General features: G+C 40.0%; 1 protein-coding gene across 1 annotated transcript in view; it reads left to right on the top strand.

Annotated features, from left to right (window-relative positions):
* The window catches only part of AOAH (acyloxyacyl hydrolase), a 180,420-nt gene that overhangs the window by 16,331 nt on the left and 137,014 nt on the right, over nucleotides 1-27,075 (top strand). The window contains exons 2-3 of the mRNA XM_070616264.1: nucleotides 10,353-10,448; nucleotides 20,202-20,268. Coding sequence (XP_070472365.1) covers nucleotides 10,353-10,448; nucleotides 20,202-20,268 — 163 coding nt within the window. The remainder of the gene's footprint in view (nucleotides 1-10,352; nucleotides 10,449-20,201; nucleotides 20,269-27,075) is intronic.

Genomic DNA, 27,075 nt, shown 5'->3' with positions numbered 1-27,075 from the left:
TGAAATCCGATATTTTAACATATGCAGTGTAACACTTAAAAGTGTGGAGATTTCAAAATTCACTAGATCTGCTTTGAATCACCGGCTAGCCAGTGAGCAGTTGAATCACTGCTCATCTGAAAGGCCTTAGATATCTTGCGTAACCTTTCTGAGCCTCAGATTTCTCATCTGTAAGAGGGGAAGTATCCATCTCATGTGGGTGCTGTGAGGATTAACTGAGTATAGTTTGTAAAAACACCTAGCAGAGGGTCAAAACAAAGGAGGTATTCTAGAAAATGTCATTTCATGTTTTCCTAAAGTTTATTAAAGTAGAAGGCAACTATTAAAAAGCTTTTTCAATGAGAAATTGTTTGATGAAATACAATTTATTGTTATTTTCTGATTATAAAAGAATACATGGTTTTCATAGAGATTTTAGAAACTACAGAAGAATATTTTTAAAGAGTAAAATCAACTTTAATTCCCAAACCCAGATGATCACTATTGATATTTTGGTATATCTCCTTTCACAAGTGTCTAGGTATATATTTGTGGAATTTGGGTCTTGTTTTATTATTTCGTTTTATTTTTAAATTTGGATTGTTAAGCAGACAGTCTGAAAGCAAATGTCTTTTTCTTTCAGCCAAACATTTGTAAGAACTTTGGGAGTAGTAAGCTTTTGCTGGCAGGTGAAAACTTTGCAAGTTAGCAAGTAAGTTTGGGGATAAAGACTACTGGACATAGTCTAAGATTTATCTGTCTGTCTATCTATCTATCTATCTATCTGTCTATCTATCTATCATCTATCTAGCTATCTACCTATCTACCCACCTACCTCTCTACCTATCCATCCATTCATCTGTCTATCCTTTCTATTCATCCATCCATCCATCCCCCACCCGCCCACCCATCCATCAATTTTTCTATCCATTCATCCTCTGTCTCTATCCATCTTAGAATTCAAATGAAGAATGAAGGGAAAAATGAATTCGTATTTTTTCTGAAAGAAAATCTGATTGCTTCATTTCTTTAATGATAAGATCTGGCTTTGCCATTTAGGTTTTTACAGAGGACATTTTTCATAAGTTGAATGAACTAAATTTGCAGCTCCAACATTTGACAAAAATATATGTGAGGTATGCATTCAGCTAAAGGACTTTATTTAAAATATTTTATAGCCAAAAGTGTATCAAAAGGGACAATATTTCCACTTTCCAATTCTTTCTGAGTATATTAGGTTTAACAACGTCTCTCTAAGTGAAATAGTAATAGATATAATTAAAAGATAAGTCTCAGAAAAATATTTTTTTATATTTCCCAGAAATTGAGAAAGTGAAAGACTCCACTGAGTAGGTAGCAAATGGTTTTGCAAGTCAGGTGGTTTCTAGTTCTTTGCTTTCAACACAGTTGAAGGAGAACATAATAGAGCCATCAGCTGATAGATCATTTGAAATAATTTTCAGTGATAGATCTAAGATTTTTGGCATTTAACTCAGAAGGAGTTAAAGAATTGAGTGACATTGCTATATCAAAAGTCCTTCTGTTCCCATCTACTTATTTTAGTGAACATGTTTTCTCAGAACTTAACCTCTTCAAAAATGAAAAATAAGAACAGAAGTGATGCTGAACCTTGTCTCTTTGCATGAATAAGTAATGTTCTTCAGCAAATGTATATGCTCATTAAAAAGGCCCAACCTTCTCATTAAGAGGTGCGATCTCAATAAAATTTTACCTTTATTATTTAGAAATTGTTTATCAAGTTAGCAATACATATTGTTTAGACGAATTAGTTTTACTAATAAATAAAATTCTACCCAGAAGAATTTTTTAATACTTGAGTATTATATTCAAAAGAAATTAAAATTTTTATTTAAATTTTATACATATTCTTAGTGTTGAGAAGTGTAACAGTGTGACCAACAAAATATTTTCAACTATAGGGGCCAGCTCCGTGGCCAAGTGGTTAAGTTCGCGTGTTCCGCTGCGGCGGCCCAGGGTTCAGATCCTGGGCACGGACATGGCACCGCTCGTCAGGCCACATTGAGGCAGTGTCCCACATCCCACAACTAGGACCTTCAACTAAGATATACAACTGTGTACCGGGGGGATTGGGAAATAAAGCAGAAGAAAGAAAAAAAAAAAAAGGAAGATTGGCAACAGTTGTTAGCCTAGGCGCCAATCCTTAAAAAAAAAAAAATATTTTCAACTATAGAATATGTTACATTAGGATTAAATTATGTACTGGAAGAAAAATTTAAGGCAATAGACTTTTCATTGAAATATGAATTCAAGAAGAGGAATTACCAACATAAATATCTCACTGTAAAAGAAGAGTTTGATCATATGTTTTTTAAAGTGGATGAGACTGGGTAAAAAATCACTATAGTATTTAGATTCCTTTGGCTACGTATAAATGATTAATGTAATATTTCTATTGTGGTACTTACAATCTGCCTGAAATTATACGCTTTGTGACTATTTAAATTGATATCCCCTAACAAGATTTTAATATCTATTAAAATGTGGAAGGGGTACATAGTTTTTCAAATTTCCTTTAGGGGGCACAGAGCAAAATGTTTGAAAGCCACTGGTCTACACCGTAGACTCTGCAGCATGAAGCCCGTGCTCTGTAGTCTGACCTTCCAGCCTCTTCATGATTTGGCCCCTTCCTACCTCTCTCATTCTTCCTTTCTCATGGACCCTGGGCTCTAGCCTTGGCCAACTCTTCTGTTTCTCACCCAACGTCTTAAAAAATGCTCCTCCTCTCTCCCTAGAAGGCCTTGCCTGACTTTTTCTGTCTGATAAGATTCTCCCACCCATTAAGATTCAGCTCCCCCCAGAAACTGTCACCAAAGGCAGATTAGTTTCATCCTCCTCTCTGTTCCCCAAGCACTAATAGGTCCCTCTATCAGTGCACTTACAGGTTTCTGGGATTGTTTATCCAGTCTTCAATCTTCCCTACTGGTCTGTGACTTCTCTCATTCGCCTTTATATCCTCGAGCTTCTGAGGAGACAATAGGTGCTAATAAGTGGTGTTGAATAAATAATAGGATGGAATGGCTCCTGGTGTCTTTATTTTCATTTCTTTATTATTAATTTTTTATGTATTTCTAAATTAGCCAAGTCAACCCTCCTACATCTCTCAGCACATCGCACTAATTTCCTCTCATTGCCGTTGCTCGAGCTCTGCCCACCGTGGAATGCCCTCAGCTCTTGTTCTCACCAGTAATTGCCCAGTACAGTGCCTCTCTCATTGCCAATGTTCTTGGGAAATTTGGCAGTTTGGAACTCCCTGAACGTTTTCCTCATAAGAACAATGTTCCAGGTGGTGGTTAAGTTAGGCCACAGAGTCTAATCTGCCCCAATGCCGTGAAAATACTAGATATCTGCAATAAAGGAAAATTCAGCCGTAGAAAAGTAAAAACGTTGCTGATAATGCGACATGTTTTTCAAGGGTAAGTTTCTGAGCTTAGCTCCTATTTTAAAGAGTGTTCATGGAGAATATGTCTTTGCCTCTCAGCAAGGGAGAGAGGAACTAATATTTGTTGAGTCTCTACTCTGTGCCAGGCCCCATGTGCATTTTATGTGTTGGAGCACTTAATCCTCACAACACTTTTGCCAGGTGTGTCAGACAGCTTTCGCTGTATTAGAAAACACCCCACATTTACACAGCAATCACTTATTAGCTCACAGTTCTGTAAGCTGGCAATTTTTGGCTGGGCGTAACTGGGTGGTTATTCAGCTGGTGTCCCCTGGGCTCACTCCTGCTGCTACACTCTGCTGGTAGATGGTTGAATGACAGGCTGGGTGATCTCGATTGCTTTTTTCACACCTCTGCTAGTTGACAGGCTGTTGGCTGGAGCACCTCAGTTTCCCTTCATGTGGCTTCTCCAGCAGTCTAGTTCAAGCTCGTGACTAAAATGTTCTAAGAGGGCAAAAGAGGAAGCTGCAAGACCTCTTGAGGCCCAGGTCCAGATCAGATGTGCTGTCATTTCGTCTACATTTTACTGATCAAAGCAAGTTACAAGGCCAGATTTGAAGAGTTAGGCAATGGATACCACCTCTTCATGGAAGGAAGTGCAAAAATTTTGTGGGTGTTTCTAATGTACCACATAAGCGAGCATTATAATTCCATTCTGTGACTACCAAAATCTAGGCTCAGAGAGGTTAACCATCCTGCCAAATCAGGTCATAAGTAACAGAAGCAGGACTTGAGCCCAAGTCTGTCTGACCCCCAAATTCTACTGTCTACTACACTGTAGCTTCTCATTTCTCTTTCCTCCTTTTCTCTTTCCTTCTCATACCCGCCTCTCCTTGTCCATGTCCAGACTCTGAGAGGAGGAAGCAGAAGAAAAGGGAGAAGGTGCAATATTCGTACCTGGGCCATGTGCTACCATCTCTGGCTCAGTAACCAATATCTTAGAGACACAAGGCTGGCAGTAGGATAATTTTAGGTGATTATTTTTATACCTTTTTTTCTTATTTCCTTTTCTTTTCACCAACGTGAGAAGGCCTGGGATAATGCTTGTTAATTAGAATTACAATTTATAAACCCATATCCTCTACTCCCACCCAACCAGGGAAATCTGAGAACATGGAGGGGAATTGAGGTGAGGAGCTTGAGGAGATGTATTTGACAAACTCATGCTGGTCCAACAGGGATGCAGGGACCCAAATCCAGGTGTGGTGTGACTCCAACAGCTGTGCTCTACACCAGCCTGGAGCCCAGCCCAGAAATAAAGGAGTCATCCTTGATTCTCACTTTTCCTCACACTTCTTCTCATCAACTCATTAATAAATCCTATCAAGACAAACTCTACAATAGATTGCAAATCTATCTCTGTCCCTACTGCCACTCATTACTCTACCCAAGCCACCATCATCTCCCTCCGGGACCAAAATAGTCTCCTGCTTATCTCTATGCTCCCGTCTTTGCCCCCTAAGATTCTTCCTCCCCATGACAGCCAGCATGATATTTTAAAGACATATCAGATAGCAGCAGCCCCCTCCACAAAGCTGTCAACGGCTCCCCACTGCTCTCAGGATGAATCCCTACCCTTTTGGCAGTGAACAGACCCAGGGACCTGGCCTCTGCCTATTCCTGCACCTCATCCCCCATCATTGGATTCCGGCACCTAGTTTTCCTAGTCTCATTGCCATCAAGTGGGTACCAGCTCCCCCTGCCTACAAGGCCATGCCCTGGCTCCTCACACTTCTCCATCCTTTCCATTGTATTAGCCATTTTTATATGTTCTTCGGAGAAAACTTCTCTATCAGCTCTAGCTAAGAAGGCTTATACCCTCTCTGTTCTCATTACCCTCTGTTACTTCACCCTGCTCCTTTTCTTCATAGCACCTAAAATTACTTCTAATTATGTGTTCATTTACTTGTTTCTGGTCACTTTTCCCTAATAGAGTATAATCTCTAAGAGGGAGGAACCATATCAGTTTGCTCTCCGCATATACTCCAAGCTCAGCACAGTGCCTGGCGTCGAGAAGGGACTCAATACATACTGTGTTCAGTTGCAGCTCCCCTGCTTACTAGCTACATACTTGGCTGGGTGCTTAACCTCTCTGAGACTCCATTTGCTCGTCTGTAAAATGAGAGTAATAATTCCTACATCTACAAGTTGTGAAGTTTGAATGAGATGATAATGTATGCAAAAAAACCCTTTGAAAACTGTAGAGCACACTCTAGCCACGTGCTGAATTATTTATTCTCCTACTGAGGGTTAAAAAGGAAGTGTAGTCATGCCGCCCCTGGCTCTGACAACTGCCAGGTGCTTTCAAGGCTTTTCAGTGAAGTGTGGGCTTCAGACAAATGGGAAATCTAATAGACCGCTCTCTGCAGTTGGCTGCAGTTCCAGCCAGCACAGATATGATTATAGTTAGAGTTTCAAGAGTTCTGTTTCATTTCAAAAGGATTCTGTGGGACAGTCTGCAGTCTATCCGAGGTATGTGTCCAGAAGCAGAACTCTGTGGCAGGTGTTTTCATTCAGGCCCATTCTCTTCTTTTCCTGCAATATCGGGAGTGTCTGTTTCTATTATACTCCTTATTTTCAGAGGCCAGGTGAGAAGAGATTTACCATATGTGAGATTTCAAATGGTGACTACTGAGCAAAACGCATAGTTCTCGCCCACTCTTATCACTTCCTAAACGAACAGTAGCTTGGACAAACTCACTTTAGCAGAGCCAGGCTTTTATTAGCAGCCAGAGAATAGTCTGTAATGGGAGGAATTACTCTGCCCATGCATCTCTCCCAGAGAATATATTCTTTAGCCCGTCAAGACAGTGAAACCTCTTATGAGAAACTGTAGCAAAGTCAATTTCTCTATTCCTGCGGCTGCAGGATTCAGGACACACCTCGCTGCAGACCCTAAATTAGCAATCCAACTGGAAGGGGAGTTGAGCCCACTGGAAATGGGCGGAGATGTGCAACGGAACAGGACTCAAATCAAAGCTGAGCCCAACCTGGATGTTTCCACATTTCAAACCCCATTATCTGCTTTTCTGCAGGGTCCTTTTCATATAGCAACTCTTTTCCAGGCAGAGTAACGATAGCGACAAGAATCAATCATCCAATCTGCAGCGGCAGCTGACTTTTTTGGGATCCTTTTTATTTATCTAATGATTTCCAATTTTAGCCAGCAGTACTAAGGAACCATAAAAGTCTTAAGAGCCCTTGATGGGATTCCTCTGAATAAACTTCAGAAGAAAAGCCCATATCCATAAGTACAAAGAAGCAGGTTGGTCTCAAGCAACCCAATTCTCTTTGCATTCATCCTTCCAAGCTATGGATTAAAACAAATACACACATGTGCTGGAGTTGAATTTTTCAGGAAAAGGAAATAGTGTGCAAGGTTTCAATCACTGGGGTCACCCAGAATGGAGCATCCTCAAGAAAAAAGTCCCAAGAAGGGTTCCCTTATGCCCCATGTTCATTCAATATTCCTGCTATGCTGAACCAAATGTGGATTTCCAATTCTTGCATCTCATCAAGCGTATTATGCCATTGATTCTATGAAACTATTAAGGTACCAGTAAGAAAGGAAATTTGACGCTAATTAAATTGTGAACAATACGGAGAAATATACCATGTTCTTTCAGGCCAACAAGTCTTGCTCCTCTCCTAGGAATGCCTTTTCTCCTGCTTGCTCTACCTTAAAGTCTCTTCAAAGTCACATCTCACCTAGCATTTTCCATCCAGTTTATGTAAATTTGGGAACTATACTGTGAGCTCCCTATGGACAGGGATCCTATTCTATACATCTGGGTCCCATCAAAGCCTAGCACCATCTCTTGCCAAGAACAGCTGCTCAGTAACTCTTGGTTGAATGCATGCTTCCTTTGTTAAAGCCAGTCTTGGAAGACTCCTCTGACATGCAGGCAATCTGTATGTAGCATTTGCCTCCGTGAGGAAGAAAAAAGAACAAGTGGCAGAATTTCTCTAGCTACACATCTAGCCTTCCACACGTTTTTTCATGCATGTCTCCATGAAGAGGCAGTCTCATTCTCCACAGGATTAGAAGAGATTTCGCATGAGTGTTTTCTCTCGCTCATCCATCCAGTGAATGTGTGCTGAGCTCACGTACCAAGAGTGGTGCTAGGCCTGGAGTGGAAGAATAAGTCATTGACTTTGCCCTCAAGGAGGATGATGTCTGGGGTGAGGAAGTCAAGCAACATTTAATAACAGTCCTAGGTGATAAGTATGAAGGACTGGGGCAAAGTAGAGGAGAGGGCCCTGAATTCTGATTGGGGAAAGAAGGTGAAGTGTCACTGGAGTTTGAGGATCTTGAACAATTCGGAAGAGCTAAGCAGACAAAGGAGGGGAGGGTAAAAAATAGCACACAGAAAAAAATAAAGCCTGTCAGGGTTGGGGGAGGTGGAGATAAAATGAGTTCACTACAGAGTATAGAGCTCTTCTGAGGGGAGTAATATGTGCTTATTTCTGGTCCCTCCAAATCTTTGGTGTCTCAAAGACTGGTCACTTAGGGGAAACTGAGGCAGCACGACAATCCACAACTGTCCTTGTGTGCTCCTTCATCACTTTATCCGAACAAGAAAATGCCGTCAGGTCTATAGTCACCTCACGGTACTCTCTGACCTTATTCCTTTAGCAGGTATTTATCCCATCCCACGATGTGTCTGGAACTATTCACGGCATATCCTAAATGTTCCTATTACACCTCAATCACTGAAATCACCCAGGCTATTTCTCACTTGCTTCTTTTCTTTGAAGGTGCCTGTTGAAAATGTTCTGAATAAATGAAAACTGCGTTAAGCCAGGTTCTGGAGTAACCACAGTTTTCCACAATTTTTGAGAAGCCATGTAAAATCGTAAGAGCAACAGGCTAGGTCTCAAGCATAAATCTGTAGCGGAATCTCCTCTGCTTGGTATCTGTGCCAGATCTCCTAATTTTATTTCCAAAGCCCCACACCCACCATACTTCAAATCCACTCTGGATGCCAAATGCTGCAGCTGGTTGATAAGATGCTGTATGAAGTGATTACTATGCAAGATGGCAACGCAGTCTCCACCACATTCTTCTTTGATCATGAGCTGCATGTTGTGACCATTTGATAAAAACAATTATAAAAATTTATTTAGTTCCACCTAACTCAATAAGTGATTAACAGAGACATAAATCAAAGTGTAAAAGTATATTATAAATGTTGAAAATATTCACATATACTAAATATATTTTATACATTTAAAATAAAAGTAAAATTGGTTTATTTCTGGGTTATTTGAGTGATGTTTATCTTTTTTATTCTGTCCTATACTTTTAAAACTTTCTAAAATGAGATTGAATTGCATTATAATTTTGAAAAGTTATTTTTAAAATAAAACATATAAGAAAATTATTTTTAGACCATAAAGTGCCAATAAGTATCAGCTACTAAATTCATCGCAATGTAATAAAACCCTCAATACATGGATTAGGTTAAAAGTACATCTAATCAACTTTGATCGTTGATGCTGATAAATGCCCCAGCAGTAAGACCAGGATCAGGATCGCACTGTCTCGGATTTGGTGAGCCCAGCTTTATCTGAGGGTGCAGAACAATCAAGCCCCAAACCTCATCAGATGTTGCAGTGTCTAGAAAGATAGAAGTCTCTTGTTCTTAGTTGGCAATCTCACATTTTACAGAAGGTTTCATTTCTTTCTGTCTAGAAATGCCCCATTGTACTATTCACATCTGTTGTCAGCCGCCTTTTCTCAAGAAGTCCTGGTGGGGATTTGGTTTTAATGACACTGCGTGTGTATTTGGGTTCCCAGTCCCTTGAGCTGATGGATAGTAGTGAGCTTGCTGCTGGGCCAGGTACCATGGAACTTCTTCATTTCGATGAGAGCCTTCTTTTGCCTCCTCAGAAACCAACGTCTGCAAATAAGTACCGCTCCTCTTATCTCAAGGAGGCCTAGCAATTTCCTCTCAGAGACCTAATGATCTTTGACCAACCAATCCCTTGTGTGTAGAACAAAGAGTCCCCTCCCTTTAGAAAAAGGAAGTTTAGGCTTCCCCAGCAGTTCAGGAGACCAAGGCTGGTGATAGAACCTTCTGGGGGTGTCAGCTTGGTAGTTCTAGGCCTTCACACTTACCATATATTAAGGTAGCTGAAGGAATATATTCCTAACTTGATCCAAGTTTCCTTCTAGACACTAATTATATTGGTACAAGCTTTCAAGCAGTGCGCTTTGTAACTGGGAGGTAAAATAATATTTTACAATAGTGTTATGATTTCAAAGCACGTTCAGTTGCACTGTTATCTCATTTAATCATCACAGCAGCCCTATGGGAAAAGTATCATTACATACTTTGCAGTAAGGAAACCAAGGCTTAGAAAGGCTGGGTGGCGAGTCTAAGGTTCAAGGGCAGGACTCAATTCCAGTTCTTCTGACTCCAAACTCTGAGTAATTTCCACCACTTTTCTAAAATTTAAAATCTGCCCCCAGGTTGCAGGCTGAGAACACACAGGAGGGGAATGATCCTATTCATAATAAAGGCGACCACTGCAGAAGGATGGAAAGGGGAGAGGAAAGAAGCCAAAATCTATTGAGCTTCTGCTCTGTGGGGGCTGTTTCCTTGCACTATCTCCTTGACATCTCATCTCTTTCTCCCATGTGATAGACAAAAAACAGAAACAAAGCATGACTCAACTACTTCCCCAATGTCATGTAGCTTACAAGTGGCAAAACTGGACTGAAAACCAGTACTTCTGACCCCCAAACCCATGATCTTCTCATCATGTTTCACACTTCACTACAACTCACAGTGCATTTGTGAAGATGGTAGATTTTAAAAGGCAAATGGCAAATAAAAGTTCCCTGTTCTGCGTGAACTTGCTGACATCTTCTTCTTCTCCCTCGCAGGGTGTGTGCTGGTGGTCTCTGTGATTGAACAGCTTGCCCAGGTTCACAACTCTACGGTCCAGGCCTCCATGGAGAGACTGTGCAGCTACCTGCCTGGTAAATACAGAAAGGGTCACGTGGCTGTGGGTCTGCTTTCTTTCTCACTCATGAGTCATCATGACTGAGTTTATATCCCTCCTACACACGCTCATGAAAGACAATATGATTATATTATTTCTGTGAGTTGAATTCTTATGGGGCTCATAGAAATTAAAACAAACATACAAAAAACCACTCTAGGCAGTTTTTTTATCTGACATTTATTTCCTGTCATGGCATAATGAGATTGCTTAAGACATTTAGGGGACAAAATTTTGAGTGGCCAATTGTTGTTTTATGTGTTACATTTATAATTATTTTCCCACTTGGTAATCATTTCCTTAAATACCAAGAAGGTCAAAATAATGAATAACAAATAATTTTCAAAGATTTATGTTAGTTTGACCCCCTATACATACCCAGTTAGGGTTCGGATTAAGGTTAGGGTTAGGTTGGGTTAGCCCTACCAACACAGAGCTATAGGCTGAGAAACAACTAATCTCAAAACCCCAAATGGGAAAACAATCTGGGAACATTCCATTGACTTGAACTAGATCTCAGTAAAATCCCTTACAAATCCCGCAAAAGAGGGAACTGATTGGTGGTTTAAACAAGTTGTATATTTGTTTTTCAAGCTCAGCAGAAAGAAAATATTGATTCTATTTCCCTTATAGAATACTGTTAGGTGAACAGTCACAATGAATTAACTCCTTTTAGAGTTGAATTCTCATTCACTTAATGTTAAGGAACTAATTCATCAAGGATGCCTACATTATTGTTTCTAAGTTAGGTAGTTGGACTAATGGCAATTGTATCTTTGATTTATATGGCATGCTATACCAATAGCACCAAAACATTTCGGATAATTTATTCCATGCAGTCACAATGTGCATTCACAAGCTAATTTTTTTAGAATTCAAAAATAAAGACTAGGAGACACAAACACGTGTGTTCACAAAGTCCCAGATTAACCATTGCTAAGATTTTGATATATTTACATCATATTTCTTTTGTGGAATTAGAACTTGGCAGATAAACTTGAAATACCCTTTGGCATCCCTCTGCCCCCAGTTCCATTCTCCTCCCACCTCCCTGGAGGGAAACACTCGTGCGAACTTGATGGGTATTGTTCTTGCCAAATTTTATACTTTCACATTCACTTGTATGAATCCATAGACAATGTACAGTATTGTTCTTTGGGTGATTTTTTAAATCTTGATAAAACAAAACAAATGTAGAAAACTACACAGGATAAATGTGTAGCTTTAACACCCTTGTAAGCATAGCCCAGGTGAAGAAGGAACAGATAGGTAGCCACTCCAAAAGCCCCAGAGACATGCCTCATCCCATCATAAATTCTCCCTTCCCTCTGAAAGAACAACATTTCGAGTTTTACCATAATCATTTCCTTGCATTGCTTTATAGGTTTATCATCCAATGACCATCCCTAGATGCCGTAGTCTTGCCCGGTTTTAAAATTTTTGATGTGCCTTTTAAGTCTATTTTAATCTACAAGTTTCCTTTCCATCCCTTTCTCTTTTTTTCTCCATCTCTTCCTTTTCCTCATAATTTAACTGTGGAATTTGCCCTGTAGAGTTTCTCATAGTCTGAATCTTACTGATGGCATCCTTGTGGTATAATTCAATATGTTTCTCTGTACTCTGTATTTCCAAAAACTTGGCAGCTGGATCCAGAGGCTTGATCACATTCCAGTTTGAGTGGTGGTGTTTTCTTTCATCAGGAGACCATCATAAGCAGTTTTCTCTTTTTTCTTTTTATGATATTAGCAGCTGTTGATGCTCAATGTCCAGACCTATTAGTTCATAGGAAGTTGCAAAATGGTGCTGTTCTAATCTATCATTTATATTTCATTTAGTAGTTGAAATATACTAGAGACAGTTTCCTCTCATCATCATCATACTTTAGGAACATTTTGCCCAGAGTTCCTATGTTCATACTAGAAAGAAACAGGGTAAATGCTTGATTCTTTTGCTTTTCTTACCAGTTCTCAAATGATTCATTACTTTCTATTATCATCCCAAAGTAGTCAGTTAGTTTTCTTTAAAATATCAAAATAAACTCATAAATTTATACATATTTGATGAGTTTCAGTCTATTTCAGTTATCTTTTTGAAGCTTAAATTGTCTCATCTTTGACCAGTGGGAACTTCTTCGGGTTGGCTCCTGAGTCCTTTTGACATAAGCCTAAGTAACCTTTGATAGCTTTCTCACTAACTGGTATGACAGGGTGTTCCAACCCTGTCTTGTACATTTCTAACCCCAGCCTTGAAATCAGTTATTTCTCTTAGACGCTCTGGTTTCCATTAGTGGGAAATATTATTTTAAGATCACAATCTGGGTGCGTAGGAATGCTCGTTGCTCCTGAGTTGGTCATTCTTTCTAGGTCTCTTCAGTGGACAGTGATAGAAAATATACATATATACATTTATGTGTATAATTTTAAGATAAAATAACCAATGCGTTCATACTGAAGCTTCAAATTCAAATCCAAGACTACAGGACTTTTCTCTTAAGCTCTTCTGTCTCACATCTGTGTCTCCTTTCCACACACAAAGTCCTAATTCTCAAGGACAAAGGCATTGATATAATTAAAATATCCCATAATTACTCATCCCATAATTACCTATCCCTCAATACACATATAACAGCCTCAGAATGTCAATCCTAATACTACTACCATCAATATATTTTATAATCAGTGAAAGCAGTTAAAATTGTTTTTTGGATATGCTCTTCCTATTTCTCCACCCTTTTGAATCATTAAACTGTAGTATCTGAGCATATAGCCATACGTGCAATACCCACTCCCTTTTCCCTTCATTTAGTCTTAGTCCCATCCGCAACTACATTGGTGTTCACCACCAGCCCTTAGGCAGATGTCTATCTAGTCAAGTTGTTGTCTAAAGTTCATTCCTCAGGAAGGGCTCATGGGAACAATATTCCCTGAATTCTTTCCTGTTGATAACAAGGTGACTGTGCCCTTTATACTTGAAAGTCAGTGTTCTTCTGAATATAAAAATCCTTGGCCCACAATTTCTTTCCCTAAGTATCTTAAATATGTTATTTAAAAGTCTAATGAAAATCTAATTTTCTTTTTCTTATAAATCACTTGCTGTTTTTGCCTAGAAGTTCAAAGGATTTTATCTCGTTCTTCTATAAAATGTAGTCATCTAACTAGAATATGTCTTGGTGTTAGTCATTGTGTGTTGATGTTCTCAGGCTTGCAGTGTGCTCTCTCAATATGTGGTTTCAAATACATTTTTTATAATTTCAGGGAAGTTTTTAGTATTTATTCAGTTGCCTTGATTTGGTGCTCTGCTTCAGGGATTTCTATTATCCATATTTTGAATCTTCTTTGCCTCTCTTTGATATTTTGCCTGTCTCTTGAATACTTTTTATCTCTTCATTTATTTTTTATCTTGAAAGTTTTGCTTTTTCACCTTCTGTTTCTCTTAAGATACCAGCTATTGCATTCACTCCTTCTTGTGTTCATTCTTGTTTAGACTTCATTTCTTTTATAATCTTGTGTTCTTTCCTGAGTTCTTTTGTTCTGTGTCTGAATTTTTCTAATTCTGATTTCTGTTATTCTTTCATGTCTTATGTCATTTTATTAATGCTTCTTAGCTCATTTTGAAATACTCTGTTATGTTTTAATCCTTTTTTTGGCATGACTTTCTGGCATGCTTTTGCTATCTGTAGGGATGTGATTCTGTTCCATATGCTTTTTTTTCCCTTATAATAACTTTGTATGGAGTTGACCTAGATACATTTCTGTTGCTCATTTTTATGTGAAATTAGTTTTCCGAAACTCTTAGAAAGAGAATTGGTTCAGAGTAGCTTTTCTAAATGCACAGAACTCCTTCTTTCATTGTTTTTGTATAGTATCAAACACACACGCGCGCGCGCACGCGCGCACACACACACAGCAGCTTGCTAATCGTCTCTGCTCCCCCACCCACTTCTATCTAGATTTTCTCTTTACTTTGCTTCTATCTAGCTCAATTTGACTCCAAATTCAGCAGTTTCTCCTCAATATGGGCCCTGTCCTAGAAGGGAGCTCTGGTAGGTCACTTTCTAGAATTTGTAGATGCCTGACCACTCTAGCCCCTTAGTCCTTCTACTCTTGAGCCCTTTGCATTCATCTGCTATTACAATGGGCAAAACCCCTCCCAGTCTCAGCTGCTCTTCTTTAATTGGCCCACCATGCTTTCTAGTCAATACCTATGGGCTATTTGGGGATTCTCCTGTTCTCAGGGATATATGACATCCTATTGCTTCCCTTTCTTTCTCCCACACAGATGTTAATAAACCACAAGTCTTGTGGCTATGAGTGGTTCATCCTTGCCTAATTGTATTTTGGGGTTCTTAGAGATACTTAGTTTTGTTGTAACTATTGTCCATGGGTTTTTAGTTTTCCTATCCAGGAGGGGTTTTTTTCCCCCTCCTTGGTAGAGATTCAAAGAAATTCCAAAACTCAGCTTCCTCTACCATCACCTTTCCAGAATCCCTCTTGTAGGGACTTTAATGTCAATGTCTACATACGTATTGCTCTGCAACTTCTGTTTTTCTCTCTCTGTTTTGTTTTTGAGATCTATACACGTTAAGACATATAGACCTAGGTCAAGCTTCTTAATTACTCTATAGTTCTTCACCATATAAATGTGCCATATTTTATTTATCCATCCCCCTATTATTGGACATTCGCAACCTATTATAAACTTTACTTTATATTTTCAAATCTCTGAATTAGAGAAAAAAGAAGAAAATATTATTACCTTTTCATAAAAAGGAAAAAACTTTAAAAGTCATAATTATCATTAAGACCTGTTTTGATTGGTGTCATTTCTGTGTAATAGACCACACTGATAGATATCACCATTTGTACTTTGAATTTATCTCGTTTTAGGCAAAGTTATGTTGTTCAAAGATGAAAGGCTGAGCAAACATCTTATTTCCTAGATTATCGTCTCCTAACATACTAACAAAATGTAAAACAACATGAACCAGCATTGCTGGTATTCAAGGTACCATCTTGGCTCCTTCTGACTCGTAAAAGGAAACTTTCAGAGTCTGCTGACATAAAATAAGGGGCTGAAAGTCAGATTCTGGTAAAATAGAAGTTGACACTTCACCAAGGGACGCAAAGTAGGTATTTCAGTTTTCACTGGTAGGTTACCTTTCATTTGGAAGAATTTGAAAGGATTAAGGAGGCTCTTTGGGCTTATTTTCATTTTATTGATTAATGTTTTACCTCTGGATGGAATTACGGCACTCAGTTCACATTGAAGTCTCTCTCACGGACAGACACAAAAGAAGAGTGGGCATTACTGTTTCCATTTTATGGGTGTGTAAGACAGTGCACAGAATGGTCATCAAAATCGTATGAGATGACAAAGAGAGTTTGTCTCCTAGCTGAGGATTTCTTCTTCCAGAAAACACAATAGGTCTGGCCGTAGTGACTACTTCTGCTGGTGAGCCAGAAGAATGGGGAACAAAGGAAGTGAAGTTATTCGCATCAATTATTACTTTTAAAATTGTTTTTAAGTAGTACTGCTTTTACCTCCAAAGCTAAACAAGTACAGAAAACATAACCTTAGCAGAGAAAGCTTATAAACAACGTTTTTGAGAATACTCACTCAGTAAATCATTCTGGCCTTTCCTGTGCCTGGGAACACAATTTTTTTCAAATCGTGCAAAGCATTTCTGACCTTCAGTTTCACCTACTGCTTTTGCCTCTGGCTCTCATTAGTAAACACCTTGGAAGAATCTCAGAATTGTTAATGGAAAAATGATTAATGGAATCATTCTCACTAGGGGTCAGCAGACTCATATGCCCTGAGAGTCTTGCTAGAACTTTACTTTCTTGGGTCACCCATGCAGAAGTCTTATCTTCATTGAATATGATAGTTAAAAACTAACGTAGACTTAAAATGAAAAGAGCAGGTCTCTTCAGGTTCTGCAGTTTCTGAAAATCTACATGCAGCCTAGAATATATAGGCGCAAAACTAACTCTATGGTCAATTCGTCTCACTGTGCTTCAAATTTCTCATCAGCAATTAGTATATAACAGTATCCACCATATCTGAGGGAGACGAGGCATCAAATAAAATGTCCTGAGTACATTGAAATGCATGCTACAAATAACGTGGACCTTTGGAGTGAGAGATTTCAACCTCTTACTGAACCACTTACTGTATCTGTGATCTTGGGCAAGAATAATCTCTCTAAACCTCACTGTTTCTCCCTGTAGAACGCGGGTGAAAACAACCACTCCCTCAAAGGGTTTTTATGAGAGAAGAAGTGATGGCAAACATGAAGGTGACTTACAACGTGGAATGTTCTAGATTTTATTTACACACTCATAGGGATAAACTTTATTTTTTTTTTACCCTCCTTTGCCCTTGGGAATGCCCTTACTTCTTTTTCTTATGCTATTCCAAGTCCTTCTGACTCTGTAGAAATTAAATGCTCTTGTATCTTCCTCATCACAGGCACAGTTTAGCTCTGTAAGTCTTACATCAGATAGCTTACTAGCAACACGTTAGCGCCAATCTTTTCTTAAGTTGTATAAATGACAGTCAGATTGCCATCTGATCCTGGCTTCCTTTTTTCCAGAGACTTTGCATATCTCTGCTCTGCACCCTTCTGGATGCATCTAGAATTTAGCCCTCAGAGGGCCTCTCATGTCGCTCATTAGCAGTTGCTCCAGGAGTCTCTCACTTGGCCATCACAAAATCGTTTGAGGAAACTGACAGTTCAGAAGGTCCTGCCCAGAGGTTGAGGAGAACTCTGTGGCCATTCACTTTGACTTTAGCAAAACGAGGTTCTAAAGTGATACAGACACACATACAAACCTCTCTTATTTTACCAGAAAGAAGACGAATTTTCTCTGCCTTTCAGGCAATACTACAAGTTTCTCAAGGAACACCCTAATGTTGGTTTTTAAATTGCTCTGCCTTGGCTAAACTAGCTCTACGTTAGTGATACTTGAATTTCGCTTCCCAAGTGCTTTGCAAGTTCACGTAATTTTGAATGTCGGCTACATAATTCTCCAAACTTCCAAGACCGTGTAGTGAAGGAGACTGAATCCTATTCCTACATTTTTCAGATGAGGAAATTGAAATGCAGAGAGGAGAAGGAACCCGAGTGAGGTCAGAGGCTAGTCAACTGGTCCTGAAACTCAGGTCTCTGAGTCCTATAAGCTCAGAGCTTCTTGAGGCTCTCCACTGCAGTGCACCTAAAAAGGAGCACCCAGGGGGAAAAGGGTATTCTTTGTTTTGTTTTGTAACAGTTGTATTAGGGCATAATTCACATACCATACAATTTACCCATTTAAAATGTATAATTCACATTTTAGTATATTCACAGAGTTGTGCATCCATCACCACAATCAATTTTAGAACATTTTCATTATACCAAAAGGGAACTCTGCATCCCTTAGCTGTCATCCCCCAAACATTCATCCTCCCCAGCCCTAAGCAACCACCAATCTACTTTCTGACTCTGTGAATGTGACTATTCTAGGCATTTCACATAACTGGAATTATACGATTTGTGGTCTTTTATGACTGTTTCTTTCTTTTAGCATAATGTTTATAATGCTCATCCTTGTCGTAGCATGTATCAGAACTTCATTACTCTTTATGGCTGAATAATGTTCCATTGTGTGGATATACCTCACTTCGTTCATCCATTCATTAATTAACGGATATTTGGGTTAACTTGTTTCTGCTTCTTGGCTATTTTGAATAGTTCTGCTATGAATATTTGTGTACAACTTTTATGTGGGCATATATTTTTTATTCTCTTGAGTATATACATAGGAGGTAATTGTTGAAGCATATAGTAACTCTATGTTTAACCATTTGAGGAACTGTCAGACTGTTTACCAAAGTGGCTGCACCATTTTATATTCCCACCAGCAGTGTACGAGGGTTCTAATTTCTCCATATCCTCGCCAATACTTGTTATTATCAGTCATTTTTTATAGCGTATCATAGTGAGGTGAAGTGGAGTCTCATTGTGGTTTTCATTTGCATATCCTTAATAGCTAATGATGTTGAGCATCTTTTCATGCGTTTTTTGGCCATTCATATATCTTCTTTGGAGAGTACCTATTCAGACACTTTCTTTAAATGTTTGGTACAATTCACCAGTGAAGCCATCTGGCCCTGGGCTTTTCTTTGTGGGAAGTTTTCAATTATCAATTCAATCTCTGGTTATATGTCTATTCAGATCATCTATTTATTCTTAAGTCAGTTTTGGCAATTTGTCTTTCTAGGAATTTGTCCATTTTATCTAAGTTATCTAATGTGCTGCCATGCGGATATTCCTAAGATTCCCTCAGAGTTCTTTTTATTTCAGTAAGGTGAATACTAATGTGGGGATACAGTTTTAAGTTCCTACTTCAAAAGCACGTGTTTGAAGTCTCATACTTTACTGTAAAAAAAGTCCTATGAACCACCCAGCCATAACAAAAGACAAAATTGTGCCATTTGCAACAATATGGATGGATCTTGAGGATATTATGCTAAGCAAAATAAGTTAGAGAAGGACCAATACCGTATGATTTCACTCATATGTGGAAGATAAACAAACAAACAAACATACAGAGAAGGAGAACAGATTGATGGTTGCCAGAGGGGAAGGAGGTGGGGGAAAGCAAAAGGGGTAAAGAGGCACATACATATGGTGAGGGATGGAAACTAGACTTTTGGTGCTGAACACAATGCCATCTATACAGAAGCCGAAATATAATGACGTACGCGTGAAGTTTACACAATGCTACAAACTAATGTGACCTCAATAAAATAATTTTTAAAAGTCCTATGAATATATCTGTCTTAATATAAAAGTAATATTTATATTATTCACCATTGAGTAAAAGTGAAGTCCTAGAGAGAGTTCCCCGTATTGATCCCATTGCTTCACTGCTCTACCCTCCAAGCAAGATGTGGATAGCCCCACCTGAGACAAGCATGACAAGATCAATTCTCCTCAGGGAGGGTTTCCCACCCCTTCCCAGGACAGCCCATCTGTCCTAACTATGCTAATTGCCGGGTTCCACAGTAGACTCACAAGCTGGAGAGACAGGACCAGTGTCAACAGGTTTCATCGTGCAAACAGATCAACCCACAAGGCTTTCCTGTACTCTCATCAAAGGGAAGGCAGGGGGCGGGGGGAGGAGAATGTTTTGTTAATGGATGTGTATGTGTTCTCTGGTGTAGCTGGCAGCACAGGGACACCTGTGACAGTTAGTCTCCTTTTATCTCTGAAATAACAGCAGCAGAAACTAAAGAGCTGAAGTGAAGTCTTTTTTTTCCCAAATGAACACCAGGGAAGAATATTTTTAACAAAGCTGTATTTAAGATTATTTGCTTTAATGCAAGTCCCGTTTCTTTCAACTTCAACGTGGGAGATCTTCAGCAGCATTCAGATGTTCTCTGCTGTACAAAAAAGAACCCCAGAATTTAGCTGTATTTTTATAATTTTTTATAAATTTTATTTTCATAAACTAGTGATCTTTAGCATACAGTAAACAAAGTAGCATTTAAATAAATCTGAGGTTGAAATAATATTTTAATGGATACATTAACTAAAACATTTCCTCCAAACCCTTAAAGTTAATCAATTGAATTAATGATAAATTAATCACTCAGCTTCAATTCCTAGCAAAGATGATCGTTATTAACTTGTGTTAAACTCATCACCATAAAAAATATTCTACTTCCCCTTCTTTGTTTTTCTTAGGAAAACTGCTCTTGAAGACCACCTGCTATTTAGTGGTTGACATGTTTGGACCAGACATCATAAAACTGTGAGTAATGCCAGCACGTTAATCTGATTCAGTCGCTCGGATGAGTGTGGGGGAAACAGGAAAACTGGGAGGCAATTGGCTCCAGCAGGATTTACTTACTGAACAGGGGCTGCAGCTGTATTCTAGCTCTGCTTAATAGTGGAAAATTCAAACCTGACTTGGTTCCTTTGTTACAATGGGTAAAGGCTCCCCCTGAATTACAAATGTGACAACCTGGCTCAATTTCTCTCCACGAGCCTTCCAGAAGGAACCTCACCACCAAATACCAACAAATGACTGGATTCTATTGGCTGGATGCAGTCATCTGACCCTTTCTCCTGGGCTCCCCAGCATGGCCTAGCCCTTCCCTACTCTGCCTCCTGGGTTCTCAGGCCATGTTCTTCTCTTCTCTCTTCCTGCTTGCGGGTTTCCTGGCCCTCTCCACTTCCCCAGTCCCAGCCCTGTCCCTCAGTATCCTGCACGTGTGCCATGATCATTATCATTATCATTATCTGCCTGTATCCTATCATCTTTTTTCCTTTTTGGAGCTCAGGGGCACTGAATCAGATAAATCATGTTCCTCTTTATGGTACTTTCTGGTGAAGGATCTATACATGGCTTTCTTATATTTATTATTTAGTTAGTTACTTAGTTACTTTGAATAATGTAATTAGCTTCCAAACCCACCACCCAAAACAGAGTCTAGGACCTTGACAAAAACTTACTCTAGCCATGCAGTCCCTTGCTTTCATTCTCATGCTTTTCTCCACCCCAGTAACGAATCCTATGTCTGTCTTTGTCTTGTTGTCCTTTTTCTACAGTTTTATTACATATATGTATATTTTATTATATTAATATAATTTATTATAATTACATAAAATAATATATGATAATATAGTAAATAATTCTCTAAAAATGGTTATAATTAATAGTATATTTATTGTATATATTCCTTTAAAGCATATATTTTTTCATTTTAGTTATTTCTTTACTTTATAGAGAGACTATCACATTGTATATAATCTTTTAGGACCTACCACTTAAATTTATGTCTAAGATTCCTTCACAGAGTGTATCATTGCTGTAGTTGCATTCACTCTGACTGGACAGAATAGTCCATTGTGTCTCTACAAGAGTCTGTTCCTTCACTGTCCCATTGATGGGTGTTTGGGGTGTTTCCTGGTTTTCTCTCTTGTAAACAGTGCTACTACAAACATTCTTACATGGTTCCTCTTTTTTATGCCATTAGCCTCAGAACAGTGAGGCGCAGAGGACAGCATCAAGCCCCACAACAGGATAGGCTAGAGTTGCAGAATTTTAAAGATAAAAGGAACTTAAAATCATTCCGGCCAGAGAGATACTCAGTGCTCCACAGTGCTGTGCATCTGCCTCTGTTAACACTGACCTCACCCTATTATGGTAAATGATTTTTCAGCAGCCCTGGACTGTGAGTGTGTGGAAAGCAGAGACCCTGTCTTCTTAGCTCATATATCTATCACTGCCACCACCTCCCAACTGGACTGCAGGCGTACTCGTTACCCTTCAAGTCCATAATGCACAGCATAGCTGGCCAAATCTCTTTTTAATGCCAAACTCATTATGGCACTCTCTAACATGAAATTCTTCGAAGTCTTCACCCCCTTTTCAGGCTTCCTTAGTCCCATACACAGGGCTCTTTATGAACCGGTCCCTGAGGACATTTCCAGACTCATCTTTGGCTGCTCCATTGCACACCAAACCACTGGAAGTTCTCCCCACACACCAATCCTGCTTCTTTGGACCTCAGCTCCAGGGTCACTTCCTCTGGAAACTTTCCTGACCCTCCTCAGGCTAAGACAGACACTCCCACCACGACCACCACACACAAACACACACACACACACACACACACTCCTAGTATCTGTGCAAACCCCTAGCACAGCACTCACCACATCTGTTTGTAATTTAATTCTCCATTTACTTTTATGAGTTGCTAACTAGATTGAAAGTTTTCTGAGGGCTGGGACTACCTTTCGTTCAACTTTGTAGCTCTAGGTTCTTAGCAAAACACTGAATATGTGGAAAGAAGAAAGGAAAAAAGAGAAGAGAAGGAGAGGGCTTTGAATCTCCAGGGCTGGGTGCAACACTTCAGCATAGAAGGCCTTCTGTAAATGTTTGCTAAATTAATTAATTCTTTTAAAAAACAAAATTCTCTCTACAGATGAGCTATGCCTAGACTGCTCTAAAGAAAATTACTTCAATGTATTAAAACAGGAAAAAAAAAAAAAAACTTTCAGCCTGTTCAATGAATCTGTTTACATACTAGTATGAGCCTGGTGCTCTGGGGAAAATGTCAGCTTGGCCAGAGATGTTCTGCTGGGCCTAGATCAGGGAACTAGTGAGGTAAGAGGAAAAGAGTCTCAGAAGCCAGAGGGCAGTACAAGCAGATACCCACAAGCGGGTGCCAGAGATTAGCCACGAAGCATGATAGGAGTAAAAGAGAAGTGTCCTCTGTTCATTGGGAAACCCTCTGCTATTTGGTAGACAACTGGAGAGTGGTGAGTGCGAGAGCCAGTTAAGCAGAAGCATCAGAGAGAAGACAACAGACACTGTACTAGGTACTGCAGATATGAACTGTATAAGGGACAGTCCTCACCTCAAATAATTACAAGTGGACACGAGGTGCTAAGAAAGAATGGGCCCAGCAAACCACCAAAAGAGGGCCACTTCCTGAGTAGGTGGTGGGGAGGGGAGGAAATTTGTTTCTTTGAGATGACTCAGAGTCATGAGATGACTAATTCTCATTAGTATTGGGTGGGCCACTTTGAAGAAAGACAGATCTGATAAATGATCCCCCTTTGGGGATCCATCCACTATTAGTTTTGTTTGTGCATAATTTTCCAGTTCCAATATTAGCTGTTTGCTGATAGAAATTTCTCCTCTTATGATGTGTTCTTTTTACAGCTTGTTTTAATCAATCACATACAGTTCTGGGTTGATGTAGGCCCTGAAAATGACAACCTCATGTTTTAGTTTTACCTAAATTTCAGGCTTCCATTATTAAATGTGTTTCTTAACCCAGAGGGCATCGCTCCTCATTATTTCACCTCAGTCAATTCTCAATGATTCATGGACTAATTACTCAGCAACTACATTCCCTACCCACAGGATGGTGTTAGGAAGTGGGAAATCTGAGCACTCAGGGGTTCCCCCAGGAATCTGGGTCATTCAGGGAGGGGCTACTTCCAGGAGCAGCCCACTACTAGCCAGTGACCATGTGCTGGGTCTTCCTCTGCCTGCTCCTGACCTCCATTGTCCCATAGCTGCTGTAGCAAACATGATCCTTTCCTTCTGTCTGTCTCATCTTGCCTCCTGATATCTATTTATGCTCCCCTCTAAATCACAAATTATTGTATTCCGAACTTAGGAGCTATCAGAGATGAAGAGAGGCCTAAACTACTAACAGTTTTAGAAGAAAAATGCAAAACAGGATTTATAACAATTATGGTACAGCTTAAGTGTACTTCATTTTTTTTTAGACACCAAAAATACAAAGCAATACGATTGTGCCACACACAAGATGATTACAGGATTTATAGAAATGATTAAATTTATAGTACACTGTAAAGAGTGTGGTCCAGAAATGGGGTCAAAGTATTGAGTTGCATGAGGAAGATCTTTCAATGTTATGAGTGTATCCCTATGACTATATATTAATATATAAAACTTTCTGTATAAGTGATGTCAAAGGTCTAAATTTGAGAGCTTTCATGTGTGAAAGGCCCTCTCCTTGCTCCCTGCCATAGGCTGTTACTCTGCCTGTCTGTTGACTTAAGCCTGACCTTGCTCCCTTCTTTTGATTTATGATGGTCATCATCATCATCATTGACTTCATTCTACCATGATCCTAATTAAACTTAATTAGCTCTGCCAAATATGTTGAAGCCTTCCCCTCCCCACATGCCTCACTCCTGCAGCTCTGTACTTGTAAATGTAGTAAAAGGAAACAAATTAAAATGTGACCCTTTTGGTCTTATTTGCTGCACTGGGAAAAAGAAAACAATGTTGGGTGGGAATGGTTATTACCAGTTGGGAGATTTACTAAGGATTTCACAAATTAGGTATAGCCTGGGCCTTCTGTTGCAAGGTTGTTCAAGTGGTCAAGAGCTCACTTGCTACTTTACCACTTCTTTGCATCTTGCACATTCTAGTGGTCTTCCACTTGTCTGGAATTATGAGGCTCAGCATTTTCTATTCTTGTCCAAAGGGGTGCTGCTCACTTTCAGTCTTTTGATCATGAAGCTCTGGTCTTAGAAGACCCTGGAAAGGACACCTCGTGCCCAGTTCCTCTCTCCTTTTCCTCAGTTCAGAGAACACCAGCCTCACCCTTGGACTGAGAGGCCCCCATTTCCATTCCCATATTCAAGTTCACTTACTTGGAAATGTGCACTAGTTTCAGGAGAAAGAGAATAGGTTTTGAACACCATATGATGAGTTGGCTTTGGTGGTCCTGAATTACCACAGATGGAATATTAGCCTTAGGTTAAAAAAAGATTAAGCAGAGCCTTATTTATCATCCTCCTGAGTCTACTAAATACCAGACCCCCATAAGACAGCAGTCATCAGTTACATAAATGACCCATTAAGTTGAGAACAGATGTGTGAAAATAGCCACCCTCTCCTGCTTTACTGACCCTTGGTAGACATTAGTTTGGTAATGGACTTTATCTGTCACAAATAGCTTGTCCCACAGCTTAGAAGACAAGGCCTCCTTTAATACTGTAACTTACCTTCCCTTCCACCTCCTGTGAAGGAACCCCAGGGCCAAGCAGATGACTCTCATGGTGAATTCTTTTTCCTCTTAAATCAGGTGATCACAAAATGTTGAGAAGCCATCTCGCCAGTCACATGGCTAGTCTCGTTCAGCTGAAAAGAGATTTCGGAGCCTGTGGTCCCAGCCTATCTTTTCATGTACTAGTTGATGTGGATTAAGGCTGCCCCAGCCAGAGAAGCCCAAGGTGACCTGGCCTACATGCCAAACTATACGACCCAGTGGACTTTTTTTATGGTATGAATTAGGAGTGCCCCAGGGAGAGAAGCCCGGGGCATCCTCACCTGCATGCCAATCTATATGGCCAGATTCGTATCTAAAGTTATATGACCGCACAATAACCAGACCCCATCTGCAATGAAATCATTTAATGACTTTTTACATCATCTTTTCTTTTTTTCCAGTAAAAATAAGTCATGTACCCATGCCTTATAAAATTAGCCCTAACCCTCAACTCAGGGCAGCAGCAAGAGCTCCGACTGCCCGTGGGTCTTGTCCCCACACACCAGCTCTGCCTGCCCATGGGTCCTGTCCCCATGCCAGCAGGGGCAGCAGCAGGAGCTCTGACTGCCTGTGGGTCTTGTCCCCACACACCAGCTCTGCCTGCCCATGGGACCTGTCCCCATGCCAGCGGGGGCAGCAGCAGCTGCTCTGCCTGCCCATGGGCCCTGTCCCCATGCCAGTGGGGGCAGCAGAAGTGGTGGCAGCAGAAGCTCTGACTGCCCATGGGTCCTGTCCCCATGCTATTCCACACTATTCTCTAAATAAAAGAGCACTACTGCCAGATCTTGAGAGTCTAAGAAATCTTTCTTTCGACTCCTCGGCTCACCAATCCCGCATCACTAGTGACCATCAACATGTTTGAAGATCTCTGAGGTGGACCCTCTTTCTCTGATGGGCTTTTCATTAATATGGGGCAGTTCTTTCTGCAGGAAGCTTCATGACATAAACTCTTACTGCCCCTCCCAGCCTTTTTAATTGGTAATCCAAAGACAAGATTATTAGAGATTTTAAAGATATTTTGATGTTCAGCTTCCATTAAAACTGTTGCTTACATGCACTAAGTGAGAACGGGGTGGGGGGGGATGGGTTTTTGTTTTGCTTGCATCTTGTTTTTGTTTTATCTTTCTAACTCTCATCTGCTATTCTGCATGTCTAGGTGTAAAACTCCCTTGACTGAGTGGACAACCTAATGGAGAGTCTGTGGAATGGCTATCAGGGGAATAAAGCAGAAGTGGGAGTGGAGTCAGGGAGTAGATCCAGGCCCTAGTCACAGGGGCAAAGCATTGCCAAGCTAACCAGTGGTTCTCAAGGGTCAGCCCATGTATGGGCTATGACTGCCTTCAGTCAGAAAAAAGACAGAAACAACATGGCCTTGCTTATGAAGAAGGAATAAAAGGAGGAGGAGGGTCAGGGAGAGAAGAAAGGAGTTGGAGTTGGAGTAGTTGCAGAGGTACGCATAATAGTTGGAAGATATGGAGTGAATTTATTATAAAGGAACCTAGAGCATATTGTGGGGGACTGGAATTGGCCACCTCAAGATATGTCTCTTTGGCATGAGGATTTTTTGGGGCTGGTTACTTTTAAAAACTGCAGACAGGAAAGAAACTCTGAAAAGTAGAATTTACTCACCCTTTGTTAAGATACGTTTACATTTGTAAAGGAAATCTCCATCTGTAAAGGTGTCTTCCTCTCCATACCTGGAAGAAGGGGGATGACATTATCTCTAGAAACTCTCATCAATGTGGAAGGCAAGGACTCAAGTCTGCATAATAACCTGACTCTTGTTTACTGTACTTGTCTGGTAATCTTCCATAACTGACTTCCTCTACCCCCAACATCCTCCTTTGTCTTTAGCTGAGGGTGGTATTTAAGCTGAGAACTTCTGCCATTTTGGTGAGTTGCTCAGTTTGCCTGAGCATCTCCCATGTATACATATAAAGCTTTGTTTAATTTTAGCCTGTTATTCTGTCTCATGTGAATTTAATTCATTGTCCAGCCAGAAGGACCCAGAGCGG

The sequence above is a fragment of the Equus przewalskii genome, chromosome 4 (genome assembly GCF_037783145.1).
Source record: "Equus przewalskii isolate Varuska chromosome 4, EquPr2, whole genome shotgun sequence".
NCBI classification, from domain to species: domain Eukaryota; kingdom Metazoa; phylum Chordata; class Mammalia; order Perissodactyla; family Equidae; genus Equus; species Equus przewalskii.
The sequence above is the reverse complement of the archived record's forward strand: the minus strand, read 5'-3'. Positions and strand labels throughout refer to the sequence as shown.